Source organism: Felis catus, chromosome A1, assembly GCF_018350175.1.
Source record: "Felis catus isolate Fca126 chromosome A1, F.catus_Fca126_mat1.0, whole genome shotgun sequence".
Lineage (NCBI taxonomy): Eukaryota > Metazoa > Chordata > Mammalia > Carnivora > Felidae > Felis > Felis catus.
Genome location: NC_058368.1, coordinates 139,122,743 through 139,140,780, shown reverse-complemented (window position 1 = coordinate 139,140,780; position 18,038 = coordinate 139,122,743). Strand labels below are relative to the sequence as shown.

General features: G+C 37.6%; 1 protein-coding gene and 1 pseudogene across 11 annotated transcripts in view; one reads left to right on the top strand and one right to left on the bottom strand.

Annotated features, from left to right (window-relative positions):
- FAM169A (family with sequence similarity 169 member A) overlaps positions 1 to 17,570 on the top strand; it is a 96,468-nt gene extending 78,898 nt beyond the window's left edge. For all 11 annotated transcript variants that reach the window (XM_045062099.1, XM_045062089.1, XM_019835558.3 and 8 more), the window contains 5 exons: positions 3,355 to 3,394; positions 4,181 to 4,331; positions 8,466 to 8,622; positions 12,173 to 12,376; positions 13,499 to 17,570. In XM_045062099.1, the coding sequence (XP_044918034.1) occupies positions 3,355 to 3,394; positions 4,181 to 4,331; positions 8,466 to 8,622; positions 12,173 to 12,376; positions 13,499 to 14,047 (1,101 nt within the window). In that variant the 3' untranslated portion in view covers positions 14,048 to 17,570. The remainder of the gene's footprint in view (positions 1 to 3,354; positions 3,395 to 4,180; positions 4,332 to 8,465; positions 8,623 to 12,172; positions 12,377 to 13,498) is intronic.
- Positions 6,563 to 8,135, bottom strand: LOC102902428 (annotated as a pseudogene).
- Positions 17,571 to 18,038: the final 468 nt, after the last annotated feature.

Sequence of the window (18,038 nt, the reverse complement as noted above, 5' to 3'; positions counted from 1 at the left end):
AACTAGATGCAGCTAATAATTGTTTTTTAAATGTTACAGTTCATTCACCAAACTTACGTAATTTTTACCGTGCTTGTTTTTTTGGTATTTCCTGTTAATTGGTTACTAAGGACTTAATTTTCCTTGAAGAATAATTTGGAATACACACACAATAATACAAAGTAAAATAAAAACTTGTAATTCCACTACCCTAGATACAGCAACTGTGAACACTTTTGTATTTGTATTTCATATATATTACAAAACATGTATTTATGTACATTTTTGTTTTCTGTTGTGCTGCTTCTGTTTTTCTCCATTAACATGGTATTGCAAGTATTTCCCATGGCATTACTGTTTAAAACATGATTGTTCAGTAGCAGCATACTATTCTAGTATATGGAAATATTATTGTTTATTTCTTTAACGTATTATATACTTAAGTTTTTTACATACATAAGGGGCCCAGCAGTGAACACATATATACATGTATCTTTTTGCCTATGTAATGCTTTCCTTGCAGGGATAAATTTTTAGAAGTGATACTAGTTGTAGGTCAAAGGTTATGAAGTTACTTTGGGAAGTTTGAGGCATGGATGAATTTTTAGAAGTGATATTAGTTGTAGGTTAAAGGTTGTGAAGTTATTGTGGGAAGTTTGAGGCTATATATGCTACGTCTTTGTGGAATGTAGTGCACTTTGCAAATACTAGGTAACCTTTTAGGGACAAGTGCTTTGGGGAATTATTTGTGCCCAGTATTCCTGCCTTAATTAGCATGAGTGTTGACCGATCATTTTTGAAACATTTTTTGTTGTTTATATACTTATTTTGAGATAGAGAGAGGGAGAGCGTGTGCTCAAGTGGGGAGAGACAGAGAGAGGGAGAGAATCCCAAACACATTTCGTGTGGTCAGCGTGAGGCTCAGTCTCACAAACCATGAGACCACGACCTGAGCCGAGATCAGGAGTTGGATGCTTAACTGACTAAGCCACCTAGGTGCCCTGAAACATTTTTAAAGATAACATAAATAATATAATTACATATAAGGAGTTTTAATTTTTTCTACATTTGGAACTTCAAACTTCATGATAAGCCTGGGTTCGATTATATTGTGGTCCAGATTTCTCAGATATACTCAGATTTATGTACTGTTTTTCAGACATAAAACCAGTCAGTGAATGTAGAAAAAATCTCTTCCTATACAATGATTTACTTAAAAATAAGCCAAATACTTATAACTGTATGTATACATTTTATGTCTGTTTTTCAGACATAAAACCAGTCAGTGAATGTAGAAAAAAGTCTCTTCCTATACAATGATTTACTTTAATAATAAGCCAAATACTTATAAATGGGTTGTGTAAATGAGAATATATATTAAACCATATCATAAGGTTGACAGCATAAATGGGATTTTCTTTGGTTTTAGAAATTCTTACTCAGATTACATTAAGATTTTAATTAGTTCAAGGAAAATATTTCTCACATTAAACTATTTTTAATCTCGTTTTTTTATCAGTAACCATATGGGAAAGTCGTCTTGTTTGTTTATTTGATCTACATTTTTTTAGCTTTATGGAGGTATAATTGACAAAAATTGTCCACATTTTGACAAGTTGTACAGTTGATGTTTTGATATACGCTGTGAAGTGACCAATACATGATTTATTCTTTAGGTGGTGATGGTATTTCTACTTGGTTTTTCCTATTTTGGGACATAAAACATTACATGTATTTCTCTTACACTTTTTGTATCTTTTATTTATTGATCTTTATTTGTGTCTTCACCTTGTCTAGTTGAACTGCAGGTTTCTTCAAGACTGGATTTTTGTCTAGTCATCTGTCACGGTTTACCCTTGTTTGTGTCCTATCAACAGGCCTTAAAGTCTCTGTGCCTACTTTGTTGTAGGGTTTCAGCAAGTGTGTGATAAAAAATGAACAGTAGTTGGTCTAATAAAGTAGATGCTGTGGCAAGCACCGGATGTACAAAAATATGGTTCTTCCAAGCATGGGAGGAAGTAGATGGTCCGTTATTGGAAACTGTTAAATAAGGAAATAAACTACAGGATTACAATTGCCTTAATAGAGCATATAGCAAATGATTGAAGGTACATAGCAGAGTATGACTGATTCTGCCCAAGGAGTGGAATAGGTAAAGTAGCAACCAAGCTGACTTGGAAAGGGTAGGTGGGAGTTTTGTGCCAAAGGTTAGAGCTTTCCAAAGGCGAGCATGTAAAAAGGAGAGGTGTGAAAGAAAATGGCCTATCTGGTACGTAAGAGGCATTCGGTTTCGAAGAGGTTGAGAGTTTGTATTTTAGCCAGTGATAAACCATTAAATTTTTTTGTTTGTTTTTGTTTTTAAAGTAAGAGAGTGGGCACAATTTATGATTTGGAAGCTTTTCTTTCATTAGATTGGAGGGAGTTACAGAGCATGTGGTTAGAATGAGGGATACCAGAGATGAGGCTATTGGACTAGTTCTCATTCAAGATGATAAAGGCATGAACTAAAGCTTTGGTAATACACAGGAGAGGACTGTTTTGAGAGATTCGTTAGAGTCAGAATTGACAGGCTTTGTGGTTCGCTGGATGAAGGTTAGGAAGTCATTACCCCCTCAGGTTTTTGGCTAGAATGGCTGACTGAATTGTTATTGCCATTAACCAAGGTAGAGAATAATGTTGGGAAAAGGTAAGAGTTCAGTTTGGGACAGGTTGGTTCTGAAGTTGGTTGGACATACGTATTTTATTGAAAGAGAGCTTTGGAGGGGCGCCTGGGTGGCTCAGTTGGTTGAGCGTCCGACTTCGGCTCAGGTCACGATCTCGTGGTCCGTGAGTTCGAGCCCCGCGTCGGGCTCTGGGCTGATGGCTCAGAGCCTGGAGCCTGTTTCCGATTCTGTGTCTCCCTCTCTCTCTGACCCTCCCCCGTTCATGCTCTGTCTCTCTCTGTCTCAAAAATAAATAAACTTAAAAAAAAAAATTAAAAAAAAAAAGCTTTGGAAATCAGGAAAGAGTTGGGGAGATTAAATTGTGCATTTGCTTTCATCAGCAAATAGATGTTGAAGTAAAGGTGGTAGATAGAATTACACAGGGAGAGCACATGGACAGAGAAGAGAAGGTAGTTGAGGACAGAACACTAGGAAACTCCTGTGTGTTGCATTGGAACATACTAGATGGCTGAGCTTAAGTGCTCAGCCTCATAACCTGAGGCTATGACGTAGCCTTTTAATTTCTTAAGTAGGTATCCTTAATTGATGAATAGTACAAAAAGTACTACTTGAAAAATGTTTCAAAAGGTTTTCTTTGACACGGAGTGAAGTAGATTCATAGGGAGAAAAACTGATCTAAAAGTTTTGCCTTTAATCTGTATCTCTGTTTTAGATTGACTCTCTAAAAGATGCCTTTGCAAGTACTTCTGAAGGTAAGAAATTCAGCTGATGTACCAGTATGTGAGACACAAGAATTTAGGGGGAGGGGATGTCCCTTAGAGTAAATGAAGACTTACCTAAGATCTAGAGGTGAGGTTTGTTTTTTTTTTGTTTTTTGTTTTTTGTTTTATTGTCCAGTTAGCCAACATACTGTGTAGTCTTGGCTTTAGGAGTAGATTCCCATGATTCATCACTTACATAAAATATCCAGTGATCATCCTAACAAGTGCCCTCCTCAATGCCTTTCACCCATTTCCCCCTCTCCTCCAATCCCCCCATTAACCCTTAGTTTGTTCTCTGTATTTAAGAGTCACTTACGGTTTGCCTCCCTTTCTGTTTGTATCTTATTTTTCCTTCTCTTCCCCTATGGTCATCTGTTAAACTTAGAGCTGAGTTCTAATGCCACCACTACCACTGGTCTTGCTGTGTGAACAAAGCAAGCTATTTGCTTTTCCTCATTTCCTTACCAGTAAAATAGGGAGAGTGATACCTACCTTATTTATTTCCCAAGATTATTGGGAGAGAATATAAATGAAATGCAAAATATATTGCACAGCCCAGAGCAATATAGAAATGTGAGGAATGAATAACGCAAAGTTATTTCATAATTTAGAAAAAGACATTGGCATTGGTTCTTAGCCTGGTAGGAGAGAAAGAAATGTGTAATTGGGGGGGGAATATATGTAAGCTAGCATAGTTCTTAAATTTCTGTGTAGTGTAACAGGTAATCCTTTCAAGACATAATGAATTAACTGTAGTTTTGCTGGTTTTTTTCTCAGGTCATGATAAAACACCGGTTTCCACTCGTACTCGAAGTAGTCATCTAAAGCGGCCAAAGATTGGAAAGCGATTTCAGGATTCTGAATTTAGTAGTTCGCAAGGGGAAGATGAAAAGACTCCCCAGACTTCACCTACAGCTTCAATAAACAAGTACTGTTTATTTTACTCTCATTATCTGGTTATTCTTATTTTCATGTAATTAGTATTTAGTATTTAAGGTGGAGTCTATTATGACCTTGTTTGCGTACACATAACCTTGGTGTAAGAGTCTGTATTTGAATTCTTCTAAGGATTACTGATTACAGTTACCAGTGGTGTCACTTTGACATGTTACAGTGAGAAGTTGATAGTAAGAGAGTAAAATAAGCCACACATAACGTGTGAAAATCCAAGAGAATTTTCTAGTGATTATATTATCCCAAATGAGTCGTTATCACCAGCTCTGCCAGTAGCTGTAGTTTTTTGTTTGTTTTGTTTTGTTTTGTTTTGTTTTTTTTTATTTTTTTTTTTTCAACGTTTATTTATTTTTGGGACAGAGAGAGACAGAGCATGAATGGGGGAGGGGCAGAGAGAGAGGGAGACACAGAATCGGAAACAGGCTCCAGGCTCCAAGCCATCAGCCCAGAGCCCGACGCGGGGCTCGAACTCACGGACCGCGAGATCGTGACCTGGCTGAAGTCGGACGCTTAACCGACTGCGCCACCCAGGCGCCCCAAGTTTTGTTTTGTTTTTAAAGTAGGCTCCATAGCCAGTGTGGAGCCCAGCATGGGGTTTGAACTCAAGATGATGAGATCTAGAGTAGGAAGCTTAACCAGCTGAGCCACCAGGTGCCCCAGTAGCTGTGGTTTTTAGTAATGCTGAGGTTTAGTTTTTTAAAAACCTTAAGTTTTATTTTATAACTGATTTATTTTACTGGGTTATTGGATGTAACGCAAGTTAGCGATAACCATAAGTGGTTAAGTTCAGTCCACCCCTCTAGGAACTTCATAGCCAGCTGAATCAACAGAACCCTCGGGTTAAAACTTTATCCTTTATCTTCCTTGGAATCATAAAGAAGCAAGATTTCAAATTTTTAGTAAAACTAGATTTTTGTCTTACTAGTTCTACCTGCTGTTTCTGAGTTAACCATTCATAATTTTGCCTTTTCATCTGTGAAATTATTTTACTCGAGTAGAAAATTCTGTACCTCTGCTGATTTCATTATGTAAATAATTTTAAATTGGAATAGTTGAGTAATTATGTAAATGGTTTATTTTTGTGAAAAATTTATGTTCAAGGCACATATAACTAAATATTTGAGGCTAGTAATTTGTGAAAAGGTAAGAGGTTAGATTAATTACAGTTTTCTTAGCAGTATTTTGATGTAATACTTTTTTTAGAAGGGAACATAGCCGTGCATTTTAAATTGAACATCCCAGAATTATTGTGGAATTTTGCTTTTCTTTTTTCTTTTTAACGTGCTAGTCAATTTTACTGATTTTGAAGATACTGCAGTTTTTATATACTTCAGTGATTTTTCAACATTTTGCAGCTGTTTGGCTTTGCAGCACAGCAGTTCATACACTATTCTGTACAGAATTACCAGCAAAACTGATGTATTAATAGAAGGCACCATCATGCTTATTATATTACCAGAGAACAAAAACACAGTAAAGACCATTTTCACTGTACACAGTTTAAAGAGAGGAGAAAGGGGACAAGTAATGTGTTGGGCAGCCAGCCATCCCTGTACTGAAAAGGGGTAGGTGGAAAAATCTTAGATATGGAGCTATTAAATCTGGTCTAGTGTTCAAGACGATAGCATTTAAAGTTCTTCTGTTTGTTATTTGGTTCATAACTATATTCCTTCTGGAATGTACTTGTAGTCTTGCTAAGGTTTATGTGTACACACGCTGGTCACAGCAAGCAGATAAAATGCCCTCATCACTTCACAGACTATTCTCTCCTGGAAAGAGAGAGGAAAGATTTTTTTCCCCTGTTGCCTCCTGTTACAGATGTCCGTGTTAATGAAGTCAGAGTGAGCATCAGTGCCTTTTGATGAGTGCGTAACAAGTTTCTGTTCGGTTGTATTTTGGGGGGAGCCAAGAAAAAAGACAAGATTCTCCAGTTGCACAAATTGCATTGTTTGTGTTTCCAACATTAATAGGCAGAAAGAGTAACACTTAAAATGTGCAGCAGAGGATTTTTTTTTGACTCAGAGGACCTGAATTCAGTTGGGCATGTCCTGTTAAGTTCATTTTGTTGTAGATAGCTTAAGATACGGTCATTTCTCAGCCCTTAATTCTCCAAGTCTAGATTTATAAATTAACTTTGTGAATCCTATTATGGAATTGGGGAAATAATGTCCACCTCAATTTAACTGATAGAGGATGCTTTTCACATCAAAAAATGATCAAAAAGGCCGTCACATTCCAAAGAAAAAGAAAAATTAACAAGAATGCAAACATGATGCATAACGTACCACTGCTAAGACTGGCAACGGGAGCTTCCGTGACGTTGTCCTGTGAAGCAGCTTTCCATTTGCCCGGTTCCTCCTCCAGAGCCTAGTTTCTGTGCCATGCCACCTCTTGGAGGAGGTCCTCTTCCAACTTGGTCATGCATCATCCCACCACCCACTATTCCATGTGGACCACCAGGACCTCGAGCGTTGCACCTAATATCCCTGCGATCGTAACCGCCACCTCTGGTCTCTTGCTCTCTTGCAGCTCTTGTTTTTTTTTTCTCTTCCACATTTAAACGTACTTCCCCTCAAAACATAATTGGTTTTGCAATTACGATTCTCTGAACTGGTTCAGAGTCATCAAAACCCACAAAGTTTGGAAGCTTTCTCCCAAAACCCTTGGTATTGATGCGCAGTTCCACAGCGTTTACAAAACTCATGAAGAACTTTAAGTTCATTTTCATCAATATCATGTGGGAGGTTATCAACAAAAATTTGATGACTGTGTGGATAGCAAATTATTCTACAGTTGGCAGATTCACTCTGTTCAGCATCTCTTCTGCCTGGTCTTGGTCCTCTAGGAGGGAGACCAGGGTTGTACCTCTAGGGTCGTTGTTCATGCACGCAACGTGGCTGAGACTGAACTTTTGGTTTAGCTTCAACTCTTGGCTTTGGTGGTTCCTGTGGCAGAGACACAGGTTCAGCAAGGAGGAGGAGAAGTAGACTTCTCCTCTAGTTCTTCTAAGTTCTTCTCTTGCACTTGTGGCTTTAGTTCTTCAGTCTTTGTTTGAGATTCTGGCTCAAGTTCATGAGAGGACTCTTCCAAAGGCTCCTCTCTGCCATTAGCCACGGGCTGAGCTTCATAGTAACCGCTATCAGCATTTTCTTGCACAGGTTCTGGGGATGGTTGCCTTTCTTCTTGTTTCTCTTTTTACCTCATCTCCTGATCCTTCATTGAGCTCTGATTCAGAATCACCAAATAGTTCATCTGTATAACGAAACACATCATTGTGAACATAAACTTACTTGGAACAGATCCTTCAGGAGCCGGATCCAAGGTCTGTATAAACTTCCTCTCTGGCTGTCCTCTGTTAGATAGCCAACCCGTGACCTGGACGGCTACTCGATCTCAAGGTTGCATGAGCATCCACGTGATGAATTTTAGTGTGATACTCACTGAAGTTCAGAGATAATACTTTGTGTTGTATATCATTTTGGCCATAAGCAGCCTCCTGGGGTTTCTGCTAGCATGTACTCCAGCATGAACATAGGAAGAATTCCTTCCGTAAAACCTGCGTAAATATTCTGGAGCTTTATGCTGCAAAGTATAATACTACCTCACAAACTCCCACCGTATGAGCAGCAGACTGGGCTTCTCCATAACCATTTCTTGGCTGCACCATGTCAAATGCTCCAACCAACAGCGGCGGCAGGTGCGACGTGTGGAGGTCGACAGGAGAGTCGCCGAGGACCGGCTGCAGTGGATACTACTCACTAGCTGCCTCCTCTCTCCTACAGACCTGAAGCCTCAGAAGCCAGAGAGCCACGAGCTCATTTCCCTTACAACTACTTCTTCCTGGGCCAAATTTTGTTTTTCATAAATGGGTAGAGAGTAAGAGAAGGATTTAGCTTACATGCTTGAGGAGATGGTGACGTTACCACTCAAACCGGAGAACAAGGTAGGAAAGAAGCTAAGTTTGTAAGAAGAGGAGGCTGCCTTTGGACCGGAAGTTGTTGACTGAACAACACTTAGTTGATTCTTCAAAGTGTTACTTGATTAACAGACTCCTGAAAGTTTATATTCATCCTTAATAAAACAAGTAAGAATGTTTTTTCTTTTCTAGATTGGAGTCTACTGTACGTACATCAGAGAGCTCAGAAGAATTCCTGGAAGAAGAACCCGAACAAAGTGTGATTGAATTTGAGGACGAAAGTAGTGATAAGGATGCTCGGCCTGCACCAGAAACCCAGGCACGTCTGGAAAAGCAAGATGGTGAAAAGGTATGAGATCCTGCTTATCAAATAAAGTGAATGAAAGTAAACTAAAATTTAACTTTCTGAATCATATATCGTTAGAAAAATATGATGATACATTTTAGAGTGGTAGTAGAAATTGTATTTAATGCTAAAAAGTATCTACCTATACTAAACAAGGTCCAGTACTAGAGTTGGGAAGAGGATAAAGTTGCAAATACCATTTTATATTTCAAAGTGAATTTTTAAAAGTTTGACTTACAACAAAGATAAAATAGAGGATGTTTAGGTAATAAGATGCCTCAGTATTTTTAAAATACAAAATTTGAGAAATTAAACATATTTAAGAAGTGACACAAATCATAGGACTGTAAGGTCTACCTTGTAGAACCAGTTACAATGCCTTAAGGTCCACAGCCCTCAGTTGTACCTGTATTTTGGCTAGAAGGATAAGATTCATCATCAAAACCAAAAATTATAGATAGATATATATGTATATATATGTGTATATGTATGTATATATATATATGTATATATATGTGTGTATATATTTATACATATATACATACATATACACATATATATGTGTATATATTTATATATTTTGACTATAATTTATTACATATTCCTGGAAAAATAACTTCATTTTTTTAAACATGAGAAAACTTTATCTGGCCTGATTTCTATAGCTCCTCAAGTATTTATCCTTATCTTTTTGATTTTTCCCTTTCTTCCTGTTCTTGTTTTTTTCTTTCTTTTTTTTTTTTTTTAAGTTTTATTTATTTTGAGAGAGACAGAGACTGTGCGAGTGGGGTAGGAAGAGAGAGAGAGGGAGACAGAATCCCAAGCAGACTCCCCGCTGTCTGCACAGAGCCTGACGTGAGACCCAAACCCCCAAAACCATGAGATATGATCTGAGCCAAAACCAAAAGTCGGACACTTAACCCACTTGAGACACCCAGGCACCCCCTTTTCTTTTTCTTCAGTATTTTCAACCTTTGGTTCTCTAGAGATTCCTTATTTCTTCTTTCATACATGCTTAAGTTTCTTTACAAATCTTTTACCTGTTTGCCAAGTCTAGCCAGCACCTAAATAAGTGAAACTGCATTACCATTTTTATTTTATTTTAATTTAAAAATACTTATTTTTGAGAGAAATATAGTGTGAGCAGGGAGAGGCAGAGAGAGAGGGAGACACAGAATCTGAAGCAGGCTCCAGGCTCTGAGCTTGTCAGCACAGAGCCCGATGCGGGGCTCCAACTTATCAGCCTTGAGATCAAGACCTGAGCCGAAGTTGGACACTCAACCTACTTAGCCACCCAGGCGCCCCACCAATTTTATTTTCTTAACTTACTCCACTTTAGCTCCTGCCTCCTCTATTTCATGAAACTATATTTTTATTTTTTATTAAAAAAAAAAGTTTATTTGAGAGAGATTGATTGGGGGAGGGATAGAGAGGAGGAGATAGTGAATACCAAGCAGGCTCTGTGCGGGGCTTGGAGCACAATGCAAAGCCCAGTGCGGGGCTTGAACCCACCAACTGTAAGATCATGACCTGAACTGAAATCAGTTGCTTAACCAACTGAGCCACCCAGGCGCCCCAGTGAAACTGTGTTTTTAAATGACATTTTCTTCTTGTGTTGTAGGACATTTGGACAGTAAAGTATGTGTTTAAAAAGGGGATTTATGCACATCCAGACGTTTATGAGAACATGTATTTGTGGTCTTGTTCTCTTTTAAAAACTTACGATTAGGGGCGCCTGGGTGGCTCACTTGGTTGAGCTTCCAACTCTCGATTTCAGCTCAGGTCATATAATCCCAGGATGGTGGAATCAAGCTCCATGTTGGGCTCTGTGCTGAGCATGGAGCTTGCTTGGGATTCTCTCTCTCTCACTCTCTGCCCCTCCCCCCACTCGTGATTGCTCTTTCTCTTAAAAAAAAAATATCCTTAAGATTATACTGTACGTACTTCATGTAACCAGTTTCATTTGTCCAGCAACACACTGAGCACATAGTCTTGTAGGTCACCAGTGACACTTAGTGACTTTCCGTACCTAGATTGATTACTGTGACTTCTTCAGTATTCTCTAGTCCCGTGTAATGTAGGCCTTATAACACTACTGTATTTTGGTTTCTTGGTTTTTCCTATCTCTGAAGTTTTGTTTTGCTTTATTTATTACTTAGCTATTCTGCTTCCTTTTTTCCCCTTTATTTGTGGACATTCTGGAAGATTCAGTTCTTGACTTTCTGCTCTTTGGTTCATGTTCTCTCCTTTGAAAATGCATCCAATCCAGTGGTTGAACTCTCATCTCTGTGGGGATGACTAGTAACTCTAGACTTTGAATATTCAGACTGTAATGCTTCAATATTGCTTGTCTCCTGAATATTTTTATGTAGACAGATGTCTTTTATCTTCTTAAATTCAACATAGTCTTTATCCTTTCTTATTATTTCTGTATTGGGCCATTTTTCCTGTAATTTTTTTTTTTTTAATCTTCCATTCTGTTCCTAAACCGAAAACTTGAGGGACAGATTTCTCTCTTCTGCTGCTTCTCACTTTTAGTTACCAACATTCTGTTTTTTTTAAGCGTTTGCTATGTTTTTCTCATTTTTTCTTTCAACATTTTTTTCCTGTCCTAGTTGATCATTTTATGAACTTTATTGTAAATACCTTCTGTGTGCAGTCTATTTTCCATATATCGTCTGGGCAGATAAAGTTTTCTAAGTCCTGATTTCAGTATCCCTATGATTGTAGGGATCCTACATAATTCAGACGGATCTATTTCTGAACACTTGAGTGCATCAGTTTTCTAAGTTTTAAAATGGTAATCAAATGCCCTCTATTAGAATCTCACTAAGATTCATTAGAACTACTAAACATTACATAGAACTATTTTGTGTTGATAAACATTGGAAGAATTTGATACTTGGAGGGCTTGTGTCATCAGCTCACTGATATTTCCGTATTTAATGTGATGTAAGGAGCAGGATTGTTCAACAAGTGAGCCAGAGTTGACTGGAAAGTTGACTGGAAAATGAACTCAGATCGAGGGCTGTTTTCTTCCAGCAAGAAGCTGTGTCCAAACTGAGCTTCCTCCAAGACTGGCAGTGCTTTCTCCCCTTGGTAGGGTAAACCCTAACTTCCCACAGGCCCCAAAGATGTCAAGTGCTGACCAAGTGTTGTGTAAAGAGCTGGCATCAGCTCTAGTCTCTGGTGCCTTTTTACTGAAAAGGTGCCCGTCAGGCTGGCCCTCTAAAAAGGAAGAACAAGAAGGGAACAGGGTTTCTTCACTGCATCTCAGACCTGTGCTGTGTCTGCAGAGCATCCTGGTCTGTCTGCTGTCTCCGTGAGAACAGGGGGAGTTTGGGTTACTTGTGCCTTCTTTTACCGACCCTGCCTGAGAAGTTTGTCTTTTCCTCAGACTAATTCCTTAACTCATGTCCTATGATGTGGTAAAACTTTATCTTGAGTCCTGGGGCATGACAGGTGGAGACTGGGAACGGACTCTCCTTGCATGACAAATAATAAGTTACCTTCAAATTGTATCCTGACTTACTTTTTTCCCCCATTCATGCAGGAATCTGAATTAGAGCCTCTGAATGGTGAGATAATGGATGATACTCTGAAGGCCTCACTTACAACTGAAGAGGAGGACTCCGCTAGTGAAGTTTTAGATGAAGAAACAAAATTGCAGTCTTTTAATTCCAGTGAAGACTCTGCAACTCTTGTTCCAGTGGTGGCAGAATCTTCAAAACCTCCTGAGACTGTTGCACAGGATAAGGTAAGAGGGAGATAATTTCTTACAGTCCACCTGTTCCAGTGTTGGTGACGTGGAAGGGGCATTGCAGTGGATATATTTTCCTCCACTTAATATATATATAGTCCTTCAGGAAAATTAATTATATATTATCACACTACGTTAGGTATTTTAAAATAATGCAATCCGTAACGTTCCATAAATTCTAATCTTTGTAACCTTATTCATACATATGTGACTTACGTTAACAAAAGGAGTTTTTTTATTTTATATTTTACTTACTTTAAGTATATTTATTTTGAGAGAGAGAGAATGAGCAGAGTAGGGGCAGAGGGAGAGGGAGAAAGAATCCCAAGCGGGCTCTGTGCTGCCACAGCAATCCCGACATGGGGCTCATTCTCAGGAACTGAACCGTGAGATCGTGACCGGAGCCGAAATCAAGAGTCGGACACTTAACCAACTGAGGCACCCAGGTGCCCTGAAATGAGTTTTGTTTTGTAGATTTAGAGAAATGCTTAGAAAAACGGATAAAACATAGTTTACCAAATACTCGAATACCTGTTGCTTACATAGTCTATGACCATAGTCTATGACCGTTTTAACACGTTTTAATTGGGGAGAGAGATTCGATGAGTGGGGAAAACCTGATGGAATATTTTAAAAGGAGTTTCATTTTTACTTTTGAATATTCCAATTTAAGGCTGAACAACTATTGTATGGCATTATTTTATTAGTGTTTCACTAAATAAATGAATAAAATTTCCACTGCCCTTCCTTTTCATCTAGTGAAGTCATAGTCAAACTTAGTGGGATGGCCCAGTGTCACACTCCAGAGGACTCTTGCTTGTGGCTCAAGTAAGAGCAAGACACCAAGAAGTTTTAGTTCATTGATGGTTTTAAAGAAACTTCATAGGCAGTTTAAAATGTCCGAAGTACTTTTATTATGTCTTTAAAGGAGGAGTCAAATGATCACATCAGTTTTGAAAAAATTGACTTGTGTTCAGAGTATGCACACCTGATTAATGAAAGTGACTGAGTACTGAATTCTTTAAAATGCAGTTCATTGTCACTGAATATTAGTGTCTGAGAATAATTTATGTAAGAACTGTACTGCAAAGGTTTGTTCACCAGGTGTTTTATTTTTAGACCTCACATATAACTGACTCAGAAATGTTGCTAGACGAAGGCCCATCTGATGAAAAAGGGCACACTGAAGAGAAACTACCACTAGTTTCCAGAAAGAAAGCCCATTTTGGGAGTTCAGACAATGTTGGTACTGTCCCAAATGAAGAACGATCTGACAGTGGTTTTCCAAACTCTGTGATAGCTGAATTTTCTGAGGAGTCCATCTCTGAAAATTTATCGCCCAATACTACTTCTTCATTGGAAGACCAAGGTGAGGAGGGGGTACCTGAGCCCCAAGAAACATCTACAGCTCTTCCCCAGAGTTCTTTGATAGAGGTTGAACTTGAAGATGTGCCATTTGCACAGAACGCGGGACAGAAGAACCAGTCAGAGGAACAGTCTGAAGCATCTTCGGAGCAACTGGATCAGTTTACACAGTCAGCAGAGAAAACTGTGGATAGCAGCTCAGAGGAGATAGAAGTGGAGGTGCCTGTGGTCGACAGGCGGAATTTAAGAAGGAAGGCCAAAGGGCATAAAGGACCTGCTAAGAAGAAAGCGAAGCTGACATGAGTCAAGAAGAAATGCAGATGCTAGAACCCTCTTCTTTGTAACATAATTGTTGTTTTTAAAATATGGTAATAAATGGCATGGGGCACAGGGCAAAAATTCTAAAATTTTACTTTGAACTTATTTATGATGCCAGTTTTCCCTCCCCCCTTAGGACCTAGGATTCACCATTCTTTTTAATTTTTCAGGTTGTTTGGTGTAAGTACAATTTTTTATTTTTATTAACCATGTTTCGATTTGGGGAAACCAGATCACACTATATTTTCTTTAACAATTGGGACACCTGACCGTTAGTATTTCAGAAAATATAAATTAAACTGAAAGTAGTAGGCTTTCCATTACTTGTAAGGATCACAGAAATCTTTTATACTATGGATTTTAATAGTAAACTTGGTGAAGGTTCCAGAAGTTTTATCTTAAGAAATCAAAACTAATCATTTTTTAAAATGTAGGCATGTCAAAACAAAAATGTCAGTACGTGAAAATATACTTCAACTAAATGACAGCACAAATACAGAAGTTTATGGTGAAGGGTTTATGAAGGTGGTATTTTGGCCTCCTGATTCGTAGCTGTGTAGATGCTGTGTTTCCTCCTTTGACTTGTGTCTGAGGAAAGGTACAAAATCTGTTTCCAGTTCCATCTTTACAACATCTTATATTAACAATACTGCTAGGGACTTAACTTCGGCATGTCGGCACTCATGATTATATACGTTTCATTTGAAGCTGGGGACTATACTTTTGTCCTCAGCCAATTAACATGTATACTTCAGAAGTGTGAGAACCCTTCCTAAGTCTTCTCCTTGATTCTGCCACTGCCTTTACTCTAGAGTCGTATATTCTCCTCAGCTTTTGTCCACTTCTGTAACTCAAGAGAGTGATTCCTACCAAAAGGTTTGCCTGCCTGTCTGCCAGCTTATATCCTTGGCATCCACACCTGGGTAGATTTGGACCATGCCCCCACCACCTTCGGTCCAGATGACAAGAATAAATCTGCCTAGGGAGCTACAGTTAAGAGCTTATATCAAATTGGAGGCTTTGGGTGTTGCTCTGGTCTTGCTCACTCTTAATTTGTTCTTGACAGGTTACAAGCTAGCCTGTATATATACATTGTTACTGTAGCAAAAGGCTTTTGCCTAGGAAAATTTAAAAAAAAAATCTCATTAAGTATTAGGTGTGCTCAGATTTGCGCTTCTTGTGGAGGATGCTTTGAGACCATTTAGACTGTTTTTAAAACAGAATTGGTCTTTACATGGAAAAAAACAAAACGTTAAGTCTTTGTGCCGTGATCTGAGGTGCCAAGGATCGATGTTGAATGCTTTATCCTAGTCTATGGTCAGGTGAGGTCATTAAATTTTATTTTGAGATACTGCTATTTTAGATCTAATAAGCTGAGTTAAATGTTTAAGCAGGTGAAATGACAGTAAATTTTGAATGCTCGTATCCCCTACATTTTCCTTCGTTACTGGTCAGAGGCAAGCCAGATGACTTGACTCCAGATGAAAAATTAAAGCACTTTGGCCATTTGTTTTCTGAACAAATGCTGATTAGTCGAAAAAACAAGTATGACTGGTACTAGTACTAGTGTATCTATCATGTTGATGCTGTTTTATAGATTTTGTGAGAAACTTTACTACCACAATTAGGGAAATAAAGATAGGAAGATTTAGTAAATTCTTAACCTTTCCATTTTTAATTTCTTACAATAGATTTAAAAACCTAACACTTAGATATTTTACTTTTTTACTTGGACTATTCATTATTCTCGGGTATAGTTTAAGAAATTTGAGCTGACAACTCTTGATAGGTGAATATATAGTTGCTGAGTTCACAAAATAATCAGTTATTCGTGTATAAGTGGGGACTAACAGTATACACTCACCTTGTTAAACTTGTTTGGTTTATTCTTAAACAGTAAGAGCATTTTCAGCAATTGCAGAACTTTTTGCTTAGCATACCAGAAAACTTTTGATACATATTATCTCTGACAGAGAATGTTATTTTGGGGTTTGTAGATGGTAGAGAAAGTGAGGTCACGTAGAAAAACCTTACTGTCATGGTTAGTAACATGTTCGTGTCCAGTAAATGAGTTCTGTACTCAGTGAGTATAGAATTGATAACAAAATTTGTCCTCAATAAGGAATCTGAATAAAACGAATCAGATACCTAGTTTTTGCCAAGGCATTGGAAAAACTTCAGAATTAGAGAGGACTGAAATCGGATTTCAGCCAGCCAGTCTAGTTGTTGAGTGTCTAGTCACATTCTATAGTCCTTTGTGGACTGCTTTTTTCTGTTTAGAAGTTTTATTTCTGGAAAAGATTTCACTTCAGTTTGTGTAAATACGTATATATTTCCTTATGTAATATAAAACATATATATTAGCAAAATTTTAGTTCTGCTTTCAAGTTTAAATTCTCCAGTTGCTAGACATCACAGAAATATATTTAAGAATTTATTATAAAGCTCCTCTACAACTTTTAAAGGTGAGAGGATCTATTATGATTTTTTATAAAATCAAATAGCATGACAGAATGTCAGTCTTCTACTTAAAATGTCTATATTCACGGTGTTTCCATTCACTGCAGAATGAACATGGCAAGGTAACAATTACTGGCGATCAATGGTTCGCTTTTAGCTGACCACCAGAACACTACCTAAAATTGTTTCAGTGACTTCAGAAAATTATCTTGAAGGTTTCTGATTACATCAAACTGAGTCTTGACGTAGTATCTGAATACCTGCTATTAAGTACTGCTTTACCGTTAGGGATTACCTTCTAAGGTTTGGTCACACCAGCAAACTGATACAGATCTTAATGTAAATAAAGAATTTATACTAACAATACCCATCTGTGTAATAGCATTTTAGAAATTTCTGCCTTGTATGTCCACTAGTGGCTAATCTGATGTTAGGGTGTTAGCCAGTCTTTCATGAGTGTTATTAGTTACAAATGTTAGGCTTCTGTTGGTATATTTAATATCAAGCTTTCTTTGTACATGATAGTTAATTTGCTTATTTTGGGTTCTAAAAGATAAGTGGACCTTAGTTCTGTAGTATTGTGCTCACCTTTAACCTTTTCTTCCCCCCACCTTCCAAAACATAGTCATTCACACATTCCCCATTTCTATTAGTGGCAAAAATCAGTCGTTAAAATCTTAATTGTTAAGAAAAGTTCAGCTTCTGTCATCCTAAAGTAATTGTATCATACTGGATAGTCATTCCCAAGGAAATAGGCTTTCTTTTCCTAAGTGTGTATGTGTTCTAAAACTTCTATGTTTACAGTATTTAGAAAAGATGTTACGTTATTTAGAAGAGCAAGTCTTACTGAGGTACTCATGTTTGTTTTCTTGGTAGTTTTTTTTGTTTTGTTTTTTAAGTTTTAATAGTAGTATGTTTTGTGATCGTTTCCTGGCCTGTGTTTTGATAACTGAATTTGTTTAGACATGAAATAATTTTGTTAAAGGCACAATTAATCACATTGGTTGTACTTTCAAGACAGACTTTAAAAATAAACAATTTAAAACCATTAACGTGATTATAGATTAATGTGATATTACACCTTAAAAGCTCAGAGCTACCAACATTCACATCACAAGAGCACTTTGACTAAGTTACAAAACCTGAAACATGATCTTTTTTATATTATTCACGTTAACTGCAAACAAATTGCTCATAAAGAGCATCAGTGCAGTGTTTTTAAAACTTTTACCTGGAATTACTTACATTTTTAACCCTGTTAAATATATGAAAGTATAAACATTTTAGTGTATTTTTTTCCATATATTTTGAGTAGAAAATACAGTTCCTAGTAGATGGGAGTATACATGACTGAGAGGAAGAAAAAATGTGTAAAATACAAAACTAGAGGTGAAAAGATTTTTCTGAACTCTATTTACTGTAGTGTGCCTTCTCTCCTGTACTTTAAATACCTTATAAACAAAGGCTACCAGGGGTTAACCCTAACTTTCTTAGGATTAATGAAGAAAAAAGACTT